A 16,241-nucleotide genomic window follows, 5' to 3' on the forward strand; every position below is an offset into this window, starting at 1 on the left:
CCTACACTAAATGAAAGGAGAGAAAGGGACAACATGATTGCAGTGTTCAGGGCCATGATGGGAATAGATAGAATTGATAAAAATGATCTGTTTGTATGGGATGGGAGGGTAACAAGAGGACATGGAATGAAACTGGAAAAGCTAAGTTGTTTGAAGGATATCAAGAAATATAGCTTTCCATAAAGATGCACAGACCTGTGGAACTGCCTGGACAAAGAGATCGTCCAGTCTAAAAACTTTGAGTTCAAAGCAAAATTTGACAACGAGAAAAAGAGACGGGACCCTACGAGCATAGCTCATTTCCTGTATATCACAACTAGGTAAATACACACACATGGGATGAAATCCCGTCTCTAAACTGTCTGTGACCGAAGTTAAAGGTGGAGAGATTCACTGGTATAATTGAAACATTTGGATGCTCTTTGGGAGTTGCAGTGAAAACGGAGTGGAGCTGCACATGGTTGACGGATGTGGTGATTTCGAGAGATCTGACCATCAAACTGACATGCATGTTAATAAAAGCATTACTGATTAGAATTTCTAAGATGGAAGCAATACTGTATTCGAGAACATGACAAGTGATAGTTTAAAGACAAAGAAAGGTGAAACAAAAGATGACCAGGAGCTGAGTACTGCCAAGGAGAGAACTGGAAAAGAAATTGAGTGAAAATGATTGTAAGACCGAGAAGATATGTACAGATCTGGAGCAAGTGCAAGAACAAACAGGATGGCTGGTTCAAGGGTGTGAAGATGTGTCAGAACTGAGAGAAATAATAAAATAACAATATGAAGGAAATAAAAAATTGGCAGATATACAAAGAGGCATCTTCAAAAAAAAAAAAAAAAAAAAAAAAAAAAGGGGGGGGGGGGGGGCAATTGTGAGGAACACTGATGAAAGGAATAGATGTGTGATCATCCTCGAAGTTGAGAAGAAAGAAGAGAAATCAAAGCAGGCTAGGAAGAACAAAGAGATGACCAAGATAAATGAATTACTTACAATGATAAATGAAGACGGAAGAAATTGGGAATGAGATATAGAGGATGTAAGAAGAGTAGGCCAGGATAAAACAGAAGGACTTAACATTAGGTCCATCTGGGTTAAATTAAAGAATAAAAATGTGGCAATAGAAGTGTTGGGAGCAGCACAAAGGCTTAGTGATGAGGAAAATCTGAAAAAAGTAATGATAAGAAAAGATCTAAACACCAATAAGAGAACTAAATTGAAAACACTGCTGGAAGAGGCTAAAAACAAAAATGAGGAAAGATTAGAAGGACAATGAGAAGTGTTTTTTGGGTGGAGTGAAGGACATGAAACTCAAAAAGTGATATATAAAGAAGGACCAAAGAGTAAAGTATAAAATGATTTGGTAGGCCTAAGTAAAGTTAGAGCAAATAAGGAAGTGATTAAGAAGACTCAGGCTCATATGATAAAGGTAATGTATACAAATGCTGATGGACTGATAATGAAGAAACTAGAACTTGGTGACTGTGCTGGGGAAGGGGAGCCAGAAGTGGTATGTCTAGCTGAAACTAAATTAGAGAGTAAATTCGACGCAAAGGTGCTTGGTTGGAGAGATTATAATGTATGAAGGAAAGACAGGGAAGGAAAGTTTGGAGGAGGAGTGATGATTATGAATGATAAAAACGTAAATGCAAAAAGGGTAGATTTAGAAAATACGAAAGGGGAAATACTGGGAGTGAAAATAGTCGAAGACCATTGAGAAAAGCTACATATAGTAGTGATGTACCTGCCACCACAGACCAGAGCATGGAATAGGGATAAGTATGAAGGGTTAATGAGTGAGTCTCTAGATATGCTAAGGAAGATAACTGAGTGGAGAAACAGATTGCTGCTAGAGGGTGATTTTAATTGTATTGGAAAGGAATTGATGCAAGGAATAATGAGGAAACCTGGGGGTATAGACTGACGGAGCTGATAAAGGAAAATATGTTAACACAATTAGTTAGAGAAAATACAGCAATCCCTCGATTATCCAGACGGTCTGTATCCAGTCATGCTCTGTATCCGTTCACTGGGCCTTGGCTATATTATAACTGCATCCGGATTTATTTGTCCATAACTAGACATAAAAGTTCTGGCTTCAGTGGGCAGCTGGCTGACAAAGCAAACAAAATTCGTTCCGTGGGTCACCAGCCTCTCTGTCCATGTGCGGGTAATAGACCCTATCCCATAAGCTGAGCAAGAATGGCTGTACGGATCCCTAACATATGGTCGAAATCACTAGGCCACCCTAATCACCAGAAACATACTGGGAGCACAAGAGGACGACTGGGCATAACCTACAAGGAGAGCGAGAATGGCTGCACGGATCCCTACTGTATGATGAAATCACTCTGCCACCAAGGCTGGCCTACAAATTAAAACAAAGTGCATTGGCTAGCTCACCAGCCTCTCTGTCCACGTGCTGGTAATAGACAGTAACCCACAAGCTAAGCAAGAATGGCTGTACAGATCCCTAATGTATGGTCGAAATCACCTCGCCACTCCGATCAATGTAAACATACCGATGGCACAAAAGGAAAACAAACATAAACCACAAACTGAGCAAGAATGGTTGTACAGGTCCCTGCTGAAAAGTGCAAATCTCCCTACCACCCCGATCACCGGTAACATTCTGGAAGAGCATAAGGAAGACAGAGTGTAACAAACAAGGTGAGCGAGAGTGGCTGTATGGATCCCTACCGTTTGGTCGAAATCCCCCCAGCTGCCTGGATAAATTGGAAACTCCCGGCCACGCAAGGTTATCCGCCCCCTTACCGAATGGTCAAAGTCGCATCACCCTCTGGATTACTTGGCCACTCCTTAGGACTATGATGTACAGGGGCTGAGTGTTTCTGCTATGTTGCGACATTTGCCTGGGTGAGCAAAAAGGACCTTTGTGCTTGTAGGTCAGTGTGCCACATTTTGCTTTTGTGCTCATACCCAAGCATGGGTAGAGACATGGCAACGACATACACTCCCAAGTGCTACTGCACCTCAGTTCCCACCTTTGCCTCTCTGTGTGTGGACGTGCTTGGCTGAGGTTTAACAATGGCAGCTTCCATTGTTGCGTCTGCGGTGGTGCCTTACCTTCTGCTGGCCTTAACTCTCCTCTGTGGTGTTCTTGTATGTGTGATGATGGTCCCACCACCACCAGAGAAACGCAAGAGGAGAGAGTTGACTCCGGAGAAGAAGCGTAAGATACTGGGCAAGGTTGACGTGGGCTGGCCAACTTCACGCATTCTGTGTGAATTTGATTTGCCCAACTCAACTTTGTCTGATATCAAGAAATCATGGGACAAGCTTACTCAGTACGGCCAGGACTACGGAGATACAACCAGGCAAGGTGGCTGGAAGGCGATGTCCCAGCCCCACTACGCCAGCATCAACCAGCTGACTTTTGTTTGGTTCCACCCGAAACGAGGTGACGGTGTGCTTGTACATGGGACCGAATTAAGGCTGCAGCCAAGAAGTTTGCACACCTGCACAACGTGCACAATTTCAAGGTATCTGAAGGTTGGCTCTCCCAGGTCAAACTTCGACATAGACTTACTGGCCGTAAGGCACATGGTGAAGCTTGGATGTGGCAGTGGAGGATGTTGAGCCATTCCACCTGAAAGTGCAGTGCCTGATCATGGAGGGTGTTGCTCTTGGGTCTGGCATACAATGCTGATGAAACTGGCCTGTTCTTCCGCTCTGTGCCCACCAATACCCTGGCAGAAGAGACAGAGAAGACTGTGCCTGGTTGGAAGTTGTCCAAACAACGTGTCTCGGTGCTGTTCTGTGCCAGTGCAAACCCGTTATTTTTGGACATGCAAAACAGCCACACTGTTTCTGTGGGTTGATGGATAGCCTGTGTGTTGTGTGATACCATTCTATGAAGGCATGGTTTACCACAGAGATCTTCAGAGATCGGTTCCACAGACACTTTGTCAGGGAGGTTATCCATTATCAGATGGAGGAACTTTGAATCTCTCGCGGCCAGGTGAAGGCTCTCCAGATTCTCAACAATGCCCTCGCACATCCAGCAGAGAAGGATTTGGTTGCTGATGACGGCCAGATTAAGTGCATGTTTCTGCCACCTAATATGACTGCTCTCATTCAACCAATGGACCAGGGCGTTATCATGGCAGCCAAGAGACTGTTCTGTCGGAGGTTCCTCGATGAGGTGATGGTGGTGCTTGAGAATGAGAAAGGGGTCGACACTCATGGGAAGCAGACCCTGGAGAATCTGCGGCGTTACAACATCAAGTCTGCGATTTTCAACTGGGTCAATGCTCGGAAGGGAGTCTTCATGAAAACCTTGGAAAGTAGTTGGTCTCATCTCCTTCAGGGATGCGAGCCCATGCACAACTTTGGAGAATTTGATGTGGATGATTTCCACCTTCAGCTATGAAATGCAGGCGAGGATGTGGACGTTGACGATGTGGGGGATTGACTTGACAACAACAGTGGCGATCCAGGTTGTCACACATAGTCTGATGGGGAGATTGCCACTGCACAACTTTGGAGAATTTGATGTGGATGATTTCCACCTTCAGCTATGAAATGCAGGCGAGGATGTGGACGTCGACGATGTGGGGGATTGACTTGACAACAACAGTGGCGATCCAGGTTGTCACACATAGTCTGATGGGGAGATTGCCGCTGCTGTCTCTGCGGGGCCGACAGAGGAAAGTGACGAGGATGAGGACGAGGACCCTGACTCTGGCCATTCCGTCACTCCATCACTCCTGTCTCTTGGTGCGCTGCAGACTGGCATTGAACAGGTGCTTGAGTATGATGAGCATCCTCATTGAGACGGGGAGTTGGTGCCACTCAATCTGGCAATGGATCTGCAGGCAATCGGGGACGCTGTCATCCTCTGACAAAATCGCCAAACCTACTGTCAGATGAAGATCAACTCCTTCATGCCTGCCACTCCCACAAATGCCAGCCCCTTCTCCCCGCCACAACCACCACCACCCGTTCGACCCCAGTCTTCACTCTTGGACACACAATCGAGCACATCAACAGCTGTTGAGTCACCATTAGGCGTGAGTTTGCAGCTGTCTTCAGAGAGTCCTGACATGGGTAGGGCTCCATAGCCTCGCCACACATCCCTGCTCATTGGCCAGCTCCAACAGGTGGAGGAGAAGGTGGAGTTCTTTGACCTTTGCTAGGTGGCTGTGTTAACCACTAGACCACACAGGATACCTGTATACCTGCTGCTGCAACCTGGCGGATTATGATGCCTGTCTGCCGTTCACTGGGCAGTATGTGTTCTGTGTGTGTGTGTGTGTGTGTGTGTGTGTGTGTGTGTTTTTATAACTTATTGTTTAAGCATTGATTTCTTAGTGTTTAGGATTCCATTGCTTACTCCAATGTGTGTTTTGATGTCTAAAAATAGCCAAACAACCACACAATGCTGCCAAAATTAGGAGGGCTACTATGTGTATTGTTGTTGTTGAAACCTCTTATCTGCAATGAATGCTTGTTCAGTTACAGGCACCAAGAATATTGTTTTTTATTAAGAGTGAGGGTGAAATGCATAGATGGAAATAAGCAGAGCCATAAGCAGGTGACTAGCTATGTATGCAAGTTTACTTACAAAACCATTTAATTATTTTTCACAGAAGGAGCAATAAGCACTAAGAATAATTTGGTACTTATTAAAAGTGAAATTGAGATATGCCGATGGACATGAGTAGAACCAAAAACAGGTGACAAGCTGTTTAAGTTACATGACACAAAAGAGACAACCTGGCACACCATCTGCATCCATATTTATGTAAAGGACAGGAGGAAGTAGTCCATACAATGAGGGCAGGAAGGTTGCAAGAGGAAGGAAAAATGACAGAATATAAGACAGAAGTGGAGGAGCGATTGCGTAAATATGATCTGGAGCAGATGGGGGTCATGGAAGGTGTGTACAAGATATTCACAGAAGAATCTGTGCAGCATGTGAAGTGGTGTGTGGGATGAAGAATAGACGAAAGGTGATGCAAGGAACAGCATGGTGGAATGAAGAGGTGAGACAGGCTGTGGCACAAAAGAAGAAAGCATATAGTAATTGGATAAGAAACAGGGGAGTGGAGGAAGTTGAGGGATGGAAGAGAGAGTTTATATGTAGAGAGGAAGAGAGAGGTGAAAAGATTAGTAAGGGAGAGTAAGATAAGAGTGGATGAGGGATTTTGGAAGGAATTTGAGTGCAAAGTGGAGGGAATGTAGGAAAATGTTCTGGAAAGAGGTAAAGAGAGGTAGACAGGTGATACAGACGTAAGTCAGAGAGTGAAAGATAAAAATGGTAGATTGCTAATGGAGAAGGGAGAAAATGTAAGCAGACAGAGAGAACACTTTAAGGAATTGTTGAACATAGAGAATTAAAATAATGCGAGTATAAGTGGCTGGAGAATGGCTGGGAGCAGGAGGGAGGTCAGAAGAGAGGAAGAAATCAATAGGATGGAAGTAGCTGAAGTAATGAAGAAAGTCAAAATGGGGAAAACCCCAGGAATTGATGGAGTGTGTGGTGAGATGCTGAAGCACGGGGGAGAGATAGTAGTAAAATGGATATGGAAGATGTGCAGATTGGCCTGGGAGGAAGGTAGGGTCCCAGAGGATTGGAAATCAGGTAGAATTATTCCTCTGTACAAAGGAAAGGTGAAAGGGTGAGAGAATGGGAATATGGTTTAGGTATATGTGCGGGAGTTAACATGAATGAGAGGGCAAGAGAAAGAGTATGCCTGATGATAAGCAAGAAGTGGAAGGAGAATATAAGAGAGTGGGGAACAGTGGGTGCAAGGATTGTATGGGTGAGGATGAAAGTAGGTATACAAGCGTGGGCGATTGTATGTGCGTATGCTCCGACAGAGGACCGAGTGGCAAGAGTGAAAGATGAGTTTTGGGTGAGAGTAGAAGCATGTATTGACAAATTTGAGAGGAACAAGAGAGTGCTTTTGATTGGAGACATGAATGGCAAAGTTGGGAATGTACGAGTGGATGGAGTGGTTGGTCAGTGGGCTGTGCCAGCTGAAGTAGATGGGAATGGTAGTGCTTTGGTGGACATCTGTGCTGATAAGGGGTTGGCAATAGCCAACACCTACTTTCGGCATAAGATGATCCACCGGTATACATGGAGAGTAATGAGGAGGATGGATGGTGAACTTGTTGAACGAAAGGCAATGATAAACTATGTGTGTGTGACACGGATAAGCGAATGAGAAGACAAGTGTTGGATGCAAGAATGTGGAGAGGGTGGGGGAATGGAGTCTCGGACCATCATTTAATGATGGCCAAGGTAAAGCTGCAAAGAAATTGGTTGAAGAGACGAAGAGGAAGACAGGAGGAAACAGCTCCTGTGAGAAGAGTGGAGATTTTGCAAGATAGTGAGAAAATGGCAGAGTATAAGAGCATAGTGGAAGAAAGATTGGGAAGGTATGAGCTAGAGCAGATGGACGGGGCGGAAGACGTATGTAAGATATTCACGGAAGAGATAGGCGCAGCGTGTGAGGTGGTTTGTGGAGTGAGGAGGAGATGCAGGGGTGTGCAAGGGACAGCATGGTGGAATGATGAGGTGAAACGAGCTGTGGAACAAAAGAAGAAGGCATATAGTGAATGGTTAGCGAGTAGAGGTAGGGGAGAAGATGAGAGAGGGAAGAAAGAGGTACATGTGAGCAGGAGAAGGGAGGTGAAGAGACTTGTGAAGGAGAGTAAGAAGAAAGTGGATGAAGAGTTTGGGAGGAATCTGAGTGTGAAATGTAGGGAGAGTAAGAAATTGTTTTGGAAGGAGGTAAAGAAAGTAAGGCAGTGTGAAAGGGGAAATAGTAGGGGAGTGAAGATAGGAATAATAGATTGTTGGTGGAGAAGTGAGAGAAATTGGGGAGATGGAAGGAGCACTTTGAGGATTTGTTGAATGTAGAGAGTGACAGCAGTGTGAGTATAAGTGGTTAGGGAATGGCTGGGAGAAGAAGAGATGAAAGGAAGGAGGAAGAGATCAGTAGGGTGGAAGCAGTGGAAGCAATGAAGAAGATCAAGATGGGAAAGGCCCAAGGAATTGATGGAGTGTGCAGTGAAATGCTGAGGTATGGGGGTGAGATTGTTGTGGAGTGGATATGGAAGTTGTGTAGATTGGCTTGGGAAGAGGGAAGGGTTCCAGAGGACTGGAAATCAGGTATAACTGTTCCTTTATACAAAGGAAAAGGGGAGAGAGAAGTATGTTGTAACCATAGAGGTATTTGCCTTCTTAGTGTGACTGGAAAAATATACGGTAGAATACTCATTGATAGGGTTAGGCATATGACAAAGGAGGTAGTTGGAGAAGAACAAGGGGGATTTGGGAAGGGAAAAGGGTGTGTAGATCAGATATTTGTTCTAAGATGTTTAGTGGAGAAGTATGCTGCCTTCATGGACTTGGAGAAAGCTTATGACAGAATAGATGGGCAAGGTATGTGGAAGGTATTAAGAATATATGGAGTGGAGGAGAAATTGTTGAGCGCTGTGAAGAGTATGTACGAAGGAGCTAGGGCTACTGTGCGAGTGGATGGTGAGCTGAGTGAGTTCTTTGATCTCAATGTGGGACTGAAACAGGGTTGTGTGATGTCTCCATGGCTGTTTAATATATACATGGATGGGGTTGTAAAGGAGGTGCAAGGTAGGGCTGTGGATCTGGGGGTGGCTCTAATGAATGAGGGTGAGATTTGGAAGATTCCGGTGTTGCTGTTTGCTGATGATACAGTATTGTTGAGTGAAGACGAATGGGAGTTGCAAGGTTTGGTGAATGAGTTTGGGACAGTGTGTAGGAAGAGGAATCTGAAAGTTAATGTAAACAAGAGTAAAGTTATGGTCTTTGAGAGGAATGAAGTCACAGAATGTACAGTGAGGTTGGATGGTGAGGATATGGAGAATGTGAGTGCATTCAAGTACTTGGGTAGTGTGATGAGTAAGGATGGAACTTTGGGGGAGGAAGTGCGTGAAAGGGTACAGCAGGGAAGGAAGGTTGTTGGTTCACTGAAAGCAGTGATGAGAAATAGGAAGGTGAGTATGGAAGTTAAAAAGTCACTGCATGACAGTATTTTTATCCCTACCTTGACGTATGGAAGCAAAGGTGTGGACCTTGCAAGAGGGGAACAAGTCAAGAATGAGAGCAGTGGAAATGAGTTACCTGACAGGAGCACGTGGAGTGACATGGAGGGACAGGTTGATGAATGAAGAAGTGAAGGAACATTGTGGGGTGGATGTGGATGTGGTTGAGAAGATTATGAGAAATACACTGAGGTGGTTTGGACATGTGGAGACAATGGAGAATGAAAGACTGACTAAGAGGGTGTATGGTGAGATGGAGGGAGGGAGAGGGAGGGGTAGACCGAGGATGAGGTGGAGGGATGGAGTTAAGAGGTATATCAGGGAGGGGGGGTGAGTTGGGGGGAGGGTAGTCAAACGGTGGGTGACAGAGCAACTTGGAGGCATTTTGTCTGTGGCTACCCTTTGCGGGATTAAGGCGTCGGGCTATACTGTAGATAGATAGAGACAAAGGAAAAGGGGAAAAAGAAATGTGTGGTAATCATAAGAGCATTTGTCTTCTCAGTGTAACAGGAAAAGTATATGGTAGGATACTTACTGACAAAGTTAGGGAAATAATAGAGGAATTAGTTGGAGAAGAACAGGGAGGTTTTAGGAAGAGTTGTGTAGATCAGATTATTCATTTTTAGGTCTTTGGTGGAAAAGTTTCTGGAGAAGGGAAAGAAACTGTATGTGGCATTCATGGATTTGGAGAAAGCATATGACAGGGTGGATAGACAAGGAAGGTGGAAAGTATTAAGAATATATGGAGTAAATGGGAAGTTGTTGAATGCAGTGAAGAGTATATATGAGGGGGCTAAGGCTGCAGTGTGTGTGGATTGTGAACCGAGTGAATTTTTTTATTTGAATGTTGGATTGAAACAAGGATGTGTCATGTCCCCATGGTTGTTCAATCTGTATATGGATGGGGTTATAAAAGAGGTACAAGGTAGAGTGTTAGATGTTGGAGCGACCCTAATGCAAAAAGGCAGTGTTTGGAAACTCCCTGTGCTGTTGTTTGCAGATGATATTGTATTGTTTGGTGAAAATGAAGGGGAACTGCAAAGTGTGGTGAATGAATTTAGGAGAGTGTGTAAGAAGCGGAATCTAAAGGTAAATGTAGGGAGGAGTAAAGTTATGGTCTTCAAGAAAAATGAAGCCACTGAATGTACAGTGAGGCTGGATGAGAAGGAAATGGAAAATGTGAGTGTATTTATGTATTTAGATAGTGTGATGAGTAAGGATGGAAGTTTAGATGGTGAAGTGCTTGAAAAGGTACAACATGGAGGAAAAGTTGCTGGTTCTTTGAAAGCTGTGATAAGGAACAGGGTATTGAGCATGGAAGTAAAAAAGTTGCTGCATGATAGTATTGTGATACCAACCCTAACATATGGATGTGAAGCTTGAGGCCTGCTGGAAAGACACAAGTCAAGAGTGAGAGCAATGGAAATGAGAGATTTGAGAGGAGCACGTGGACTTACGTAGAGAGACAGACTGACAAATGAGGAAGTGAAGGAGCGTTGTGGTGTAGACGTGGATGTGATGGAAAGCATTAAGAAAAATACATTGAGGTTGTTTGGCCATGTGGTGAGGATGAAGAGCAAGAGACAGAAGGAGATTGTATGCGACTGAGGTGGAGGGGAGGAGAGGGAGGGGGAGGCCGAGGATGAGATGGAGGGATGGAGTGGAGAGGTATATGAGAAAGGGAAGTGTGAGCTAGGAAAGGGCAGTGAAATGGCATTGGACAGGATGACATGGAGGCGATTTGTTTGTGGCCCCCCTTATGGGATTAAGGCATCTGGCTATAGATAGATAGAGAGAGTTGTCAGCAGAAACCAGCTCAGGTGCACAATAAAGATTTTAGCCAAAAAATGCACAGTAACGACAGGAGTGCAGGTTTTCATCTGCCAGTGATTATGAAAAGTGCTATAACCAAGTGCGTGATAATCAGGGAATCACTGTATATCGAACCAAGGTCTGGTATAGGGAGTTCATCCAATGACCTACTGGACAAATCTGTTAAATTCTGAACCCGGGCCCCATAATTCCTCTTCTTTTCATTATTATCTATTGAAATGAGGGATAACACTAGTTCTGTATTGTCTTTTGATCTATTATTTACCATACAGTAAATACTGATTTATTGACATCTCATAATTTGTCCTACATGGGGTACATACCTGACCATTTTTCACATATACCAACCCTAGGTCAGGCATAGTGGGTCTCCATCAAACACCTTCTATAATAAACTATCAGATGTACTATCTGCCTTTTGCCCCAATTAATACATTATACTGAAGTCTTACTGTACTGCAAGCACCTTACCACATCAGGCATTCATGAAATATTTTGTTAACACAGATACATACAGTAAACTCTCAATGATCTGGCATAATTCGGCCAACCCCCACTCCAGATACTGCATACTACCCCCAGTCAGCTATCCATTCGACGCTGAGTTGGATAATGTGTTACTCTCCATCTCGACCCTCTATCCTAAAAACTTTCCTACAATATCACCCAAGAGTAATGCAGTACATAACACAATCATAATCATACTGTACTCACCTAGTGTTGGCATTGATGGAGGGTAGATATGTACAGGTACGTCCTCACTATACAGTACTCAGAGCACTATGACACAGAGCACTGAGGAGCCACAAAGTTAGTCACAGCATGCCAGCAATGAGTGAGGCATGGAAGGCCACAGACTAAGTCACGGTACTAGGGTTTAGCCACATCACGTGGATCACAAGAGCACAGCACACTGGTATGTCCTCACTGCACGGCATCCACAGGAGAGACAGAGAGTGCGACAGTAGGCTTGGCACACTGGGTAAGCCACTCCCACAACGCACTGTGATTGGCTGGCATGTTGCGGGGCCTGCCTGCATGCCAATTGTGTCCCGTCTGAGGTGAAGGCCAACTGCGTCCCATTTCTGAGCCAGATATTGCCTAATTTTGCTGGATATTGTTTTAATAGAGCTGAACAAAAATGCACTGGATATTGTGTTGGGGCACATATTGTAACAACAGATAACTGAGAGTTTACTGTACATGGATACATACCCAGAATGATGGATACATAAACAAGCTGAACTGATCACAACAGCTATGCTTTCAGCACTGCTAACAAGGACAAAAGTACTAGACAGATGCCAGATGATCAGAACCATAAAATAGAGCTTTGCTTCAGTCTCCAGGGGTGATGCACCTTGTGCAAGAAAAAACATTAATGACAGATGGACAGAGCTGCTTCCAGAGATGTGCTACCACATCTAAAAACAGAAAGTCTGAGGAATAGTAGGTAATTCCAGGGCTATCACCAAAGTGAGGTCCCCAGCATATGCCACACGGAAACCAAGGGAATTGCATATGGCTCTCACTTTGAGCACACAACAACATTGACAACCCTGGAGGAAGGTCACAGTTCCCTATGAGGCTTTTAACCGTAGACAAGAAGCAGTGCACCCTATCATCAGCTCTCTGAGTCCAGGATGATTTCTCCTGTCACCATTTAAGATGCCTGAGTAGTGTCATAAGATGGTTGAAAGCTTCTCCCTCACAATGCCTCCAAGCATGGAGTGTAGAATAGACATTTGTATTATTTTTATTATAACTCTACTACAGTAAAATCTCAAATTTCGACAGTTAAGAATTCGATGAATCAAATTTCAATGCATTATAGAGTGGTCTGCCTACCTTACTTTTTGATGCAAATTCGCAAATTTCGATGCTCTCAGGGCCAGACTCCATCCAAAACAAGCAAAGATAATATTTTTTTATGCAAACCAAAATGCTAGAAGTGAAGGAAAATTATAAGAAAAAGTATGAGCATAGCCATATGTGGACATGCATTTCAATGCAATTTAGTTGTATGTATTTTCTGTGTATTTTCGTCACAACTTACCTGTTTCAAAATGGCAAGCAAGAGTGGTTCTTTGGGTAGCAATGGTAATGTACGAGAGCAGCCTGGCACCTCTAAATCTTCGAAGGCAATGGAGAAATGGCAATACAGGAAAGGGCAGAAATACACCAAGTATACACTTGCTGACAGTATGGCAATACAATGCAGAACTACAGTTACTTAACCACAATTATAATTCACAAAGTTTACAGAGGGTGTGGGCAAAAAATCATGATTTTAGGTAGTTAGGTTCGGAGGCCCCGGACCCAAACTAATTTTTTCCCATAAGAGGTTCAGTTTAAATTTCGATGTTTTCAATTTCAATGCGGTTTTTTGGTACATATCCCCATCTAAATTTGAGATTTTACTGTTTATTGCAGTAACATCAGTTTTCAATAACTACAAGAAAGATTTATGGCTAACCTTGTAATCCTCAGGTGAAATGGTGAATTTCAGTGGGAAAGGATCCGTGAAACTGTATGTTTTGTTTTCAGGAGTTTCAAGTGTAACAGTCTTGTCAATCCATATTAGTTTAAGCTCCTGATCTTCTTCCTGAAGCCTTAGATTTACATTTCTTTTTGCAGTCTTGGAACTCATGAACATTACTTCATCTCCATCGTCAAGAGTCACATGAACTTCACTCAGTACTTCTGGTAGCTGATAGATGGGTTGACCTTGAAAGTAAGCAGTGAAGATTAGTGTGATAATGATATAAATATCTTACTACTTTATAAAAGTATGAAAAATTGGAACTTAATCTGCTTTTTCTACTTGCAGCCACTTATCAGACGTACCCTCAGAAAATGAAATCTTTTTCACTTGCAACAACCACCCTGGCAGAATGGAGGCTTAGGAACATATTTCAGACAGGTGTGAATCAGGGACCATATTCTCAAGAGGTTGGAAACCTTTCTAGGGCATTTTCCTTAGCAATATATTCCTTATGACATATTAATTTTCCCTTGTATGATGTTTATGTCTTTTAACGTTACGGTATATACAGTAGTTTGCATATACTGTATGACACAAAACAATACTGAAGTGTCACATGCAGAAAGAAGCTACGAAGAAAGAGGTGCTACAGAGCCTCCTTAACCAATAAGAATATGACCCAAGGAATACTTGAGGCCTGAGGCTAATTCTGCTTAGAGGTCCTTTCAAATACATATATGAATACACACATACAGTACATACATTAATAAGCTATTGTTATATGTTGCCATGTCACAAAATATGAAAGAAAACATTGCCATCATATAGTACCTCCATTTATTAAAACTTCAACAACACAAAATACAGTATCTTCTTGCAATTGTATTATCCATTAAATTAAGATAAATAAAAATATATTAACTACTATATAAAGTTTATGACATACCCCTATATTGTTTATTTATTTACTTATTTATTGGGGGCCCCCCACAGATCTTGGAGCCTGAGACTTCAGCCTCATTAGCCTCCATGTAAAGCCATCCCTGATCTCAGACATCAGAAAGGCTGAAGGAAAGGGTACACCTGACTCCAGAACTCAAAAGACAGTAAAGAAACTTTGCTTTCAAATGTTTCTTCAGAAGCACATTGCTCCTAAAACAGTATCTGCCCTTCTGAGGTGTCCAGATAACGCAATTAGTAATAACTTGTGCATTCACTGACCATTTACCTGAGTCATGATGGCAAAAGTGTTAGTCAACATAACAGTCAGCCAGCATAACTGGCAGAAGAGCAATCGAAATGACCTTTCATTTTCTTTTTTTCATGGATGGGCTAAGTAAGAAGAATGAGTCCATTGGTCAACTATGGCTACTTCAGATCCATTCAGGACCTTCATACCTATTCCATACCAGTCAGGCCAGTTCGGATCCATTCAAGTCACTTCAGGTATTATAATTCTATTAGGACAATACAGACATGTCCACACTCAGTCAGGACAATTCAGACCAATTAGTGCCATATAAGTCCAGTCAAATCAGCTTTGGTCAGTTCAGAATCATTCATGTCCAGTTAGGTCTAGTCAGGTCACTTGAAGTGCATTCATATCTGTATATCTAATCCAGCCCAATCAGATCAGTGCAGGTCCATTTAGGTCAGTCCAGGACCAGCCAGGCCATTTTAGGTTCATTAAGGCATTTCACATCCATTACGACCCATCTAGGAAAATTTTTGTCAGTCAGAGCCATTATAATTCATTGATATAACTTCAGGTCTACTGTCCTTCACATCCATTTCAGGCACTTATGAGCAGCCTACACGTGATGGCACTATGTACTCTGGGTGGAGAGAAGCAGCTGAGGTGTCCACCTGAGTCAAATTTCCTAATATCTCCCTGCATCTCACTGTAGGGATGGACCCTGGTCCAACCCTAGTGTTCCACCCCCTCTCGTATCCCCAGTTAGGAGTAATCCAGAAGTCTTGATGTAGTTTCAACAGAAATTTATTTGGCGATGACAAACACAGGTCCAACCCATTCTATACCAACCCCACAACTGCCCCAGCGAGGGCAGTGTGGTGGGAGCTGACATGCTTGCTGTGCAGTTTAAGAAATGAGCTGATGCATTCATAATTCATCATGTAGGCACTCACTGGTAGATACATATATTGTTAACTTATATACTAATGTACTGTTAGTTCTAGTTTGCAAGTTTAAGATGTTATCAATGTATGGTTACATAATATGGGGTTACGAGGTATGGTTACACAGCATGGTTACAGTTACATAGTATGGGGGTACAAGGTATGGTTACAATACTCCCTTGTTTAATTAAAATGGTGTCTGCTGACACAGTGAGTCATTATAATAAATGTGTTTATTTATTAAGAATAATTGAAGTGTGAGTTTTAACTATGTTTCTAAAGTAATCCCTCCAATATCCGACATAATAGAGCCATAAGCAGGTCCGGATAATGGTCCTGTCCGGATATTGGGCCCCAGCTTATGGACTTGTACTTATGGACCCTAACTCAGAGAAACACCTATACAACTCCCTCTGGACAAGCATAGCACCTATTTAAGACCCAAATCACACCAATCAGGCACATAAAAGACTGAAATAAATGCAAAAGAACCATAAAATGAGGTTTTAGAGGTGAGTTTATACAATATTAAACATTCTGGGTACTTACAAGTCCCTGGGTCCTGGACTGGTTTGAACTGGCAGTTTGCAGTCCACAGTTAATCCTCTGCACTCTAAATTCTAATTTCTTAACACTGCACAACACTGTAAATTCCTGTGTGTTCTAGTGGTGAGGTATTGCAGTTTATTCACTGTTTATTTACAAAAAACAAGCACCTGTGGC

The 16,241-nt window shown here is 43.0% G+C and overlaps 1 protein-coding gene across 1 annotated transcript in view; it reads right to left on the reverse strand.

The window, feature by feature from the left end:
• Window positions 1-16,241, reverse strand: part of LOC145401224 (uncharacterized) — a 107,787-nt gene that overhangs the window by 23,881 nt on the left and 67,665 nt on the right. Inside the window, exon 4 of the mRNA XM_080273546.1 lies at window positions 13,371-13,621. Coding sequence (XP_080129672.1) covers window positions 13,371-13,621 — 251 coding nt within the window. The remainder of the gene's footprint in view (window positions 1-13,370; window positions 13,622-16,241) is intronic.

Source organism: Coenobita brevimanus, chromosome 6 (assembly GCF_032717465.1).
Source record: "Coenobita brevimanus isolate Jiangsu-jjx chromosome 6, ASM3271746v2, whole genome shotgun sequence".
NCBI classification, from domain to species: domain Eukaryota; kingdom Metazoa; phylum Arthropoda; class Malacostraca; order Decapoda; family Coenobitidae; genus Coenobita; species Coenobita brevimanus.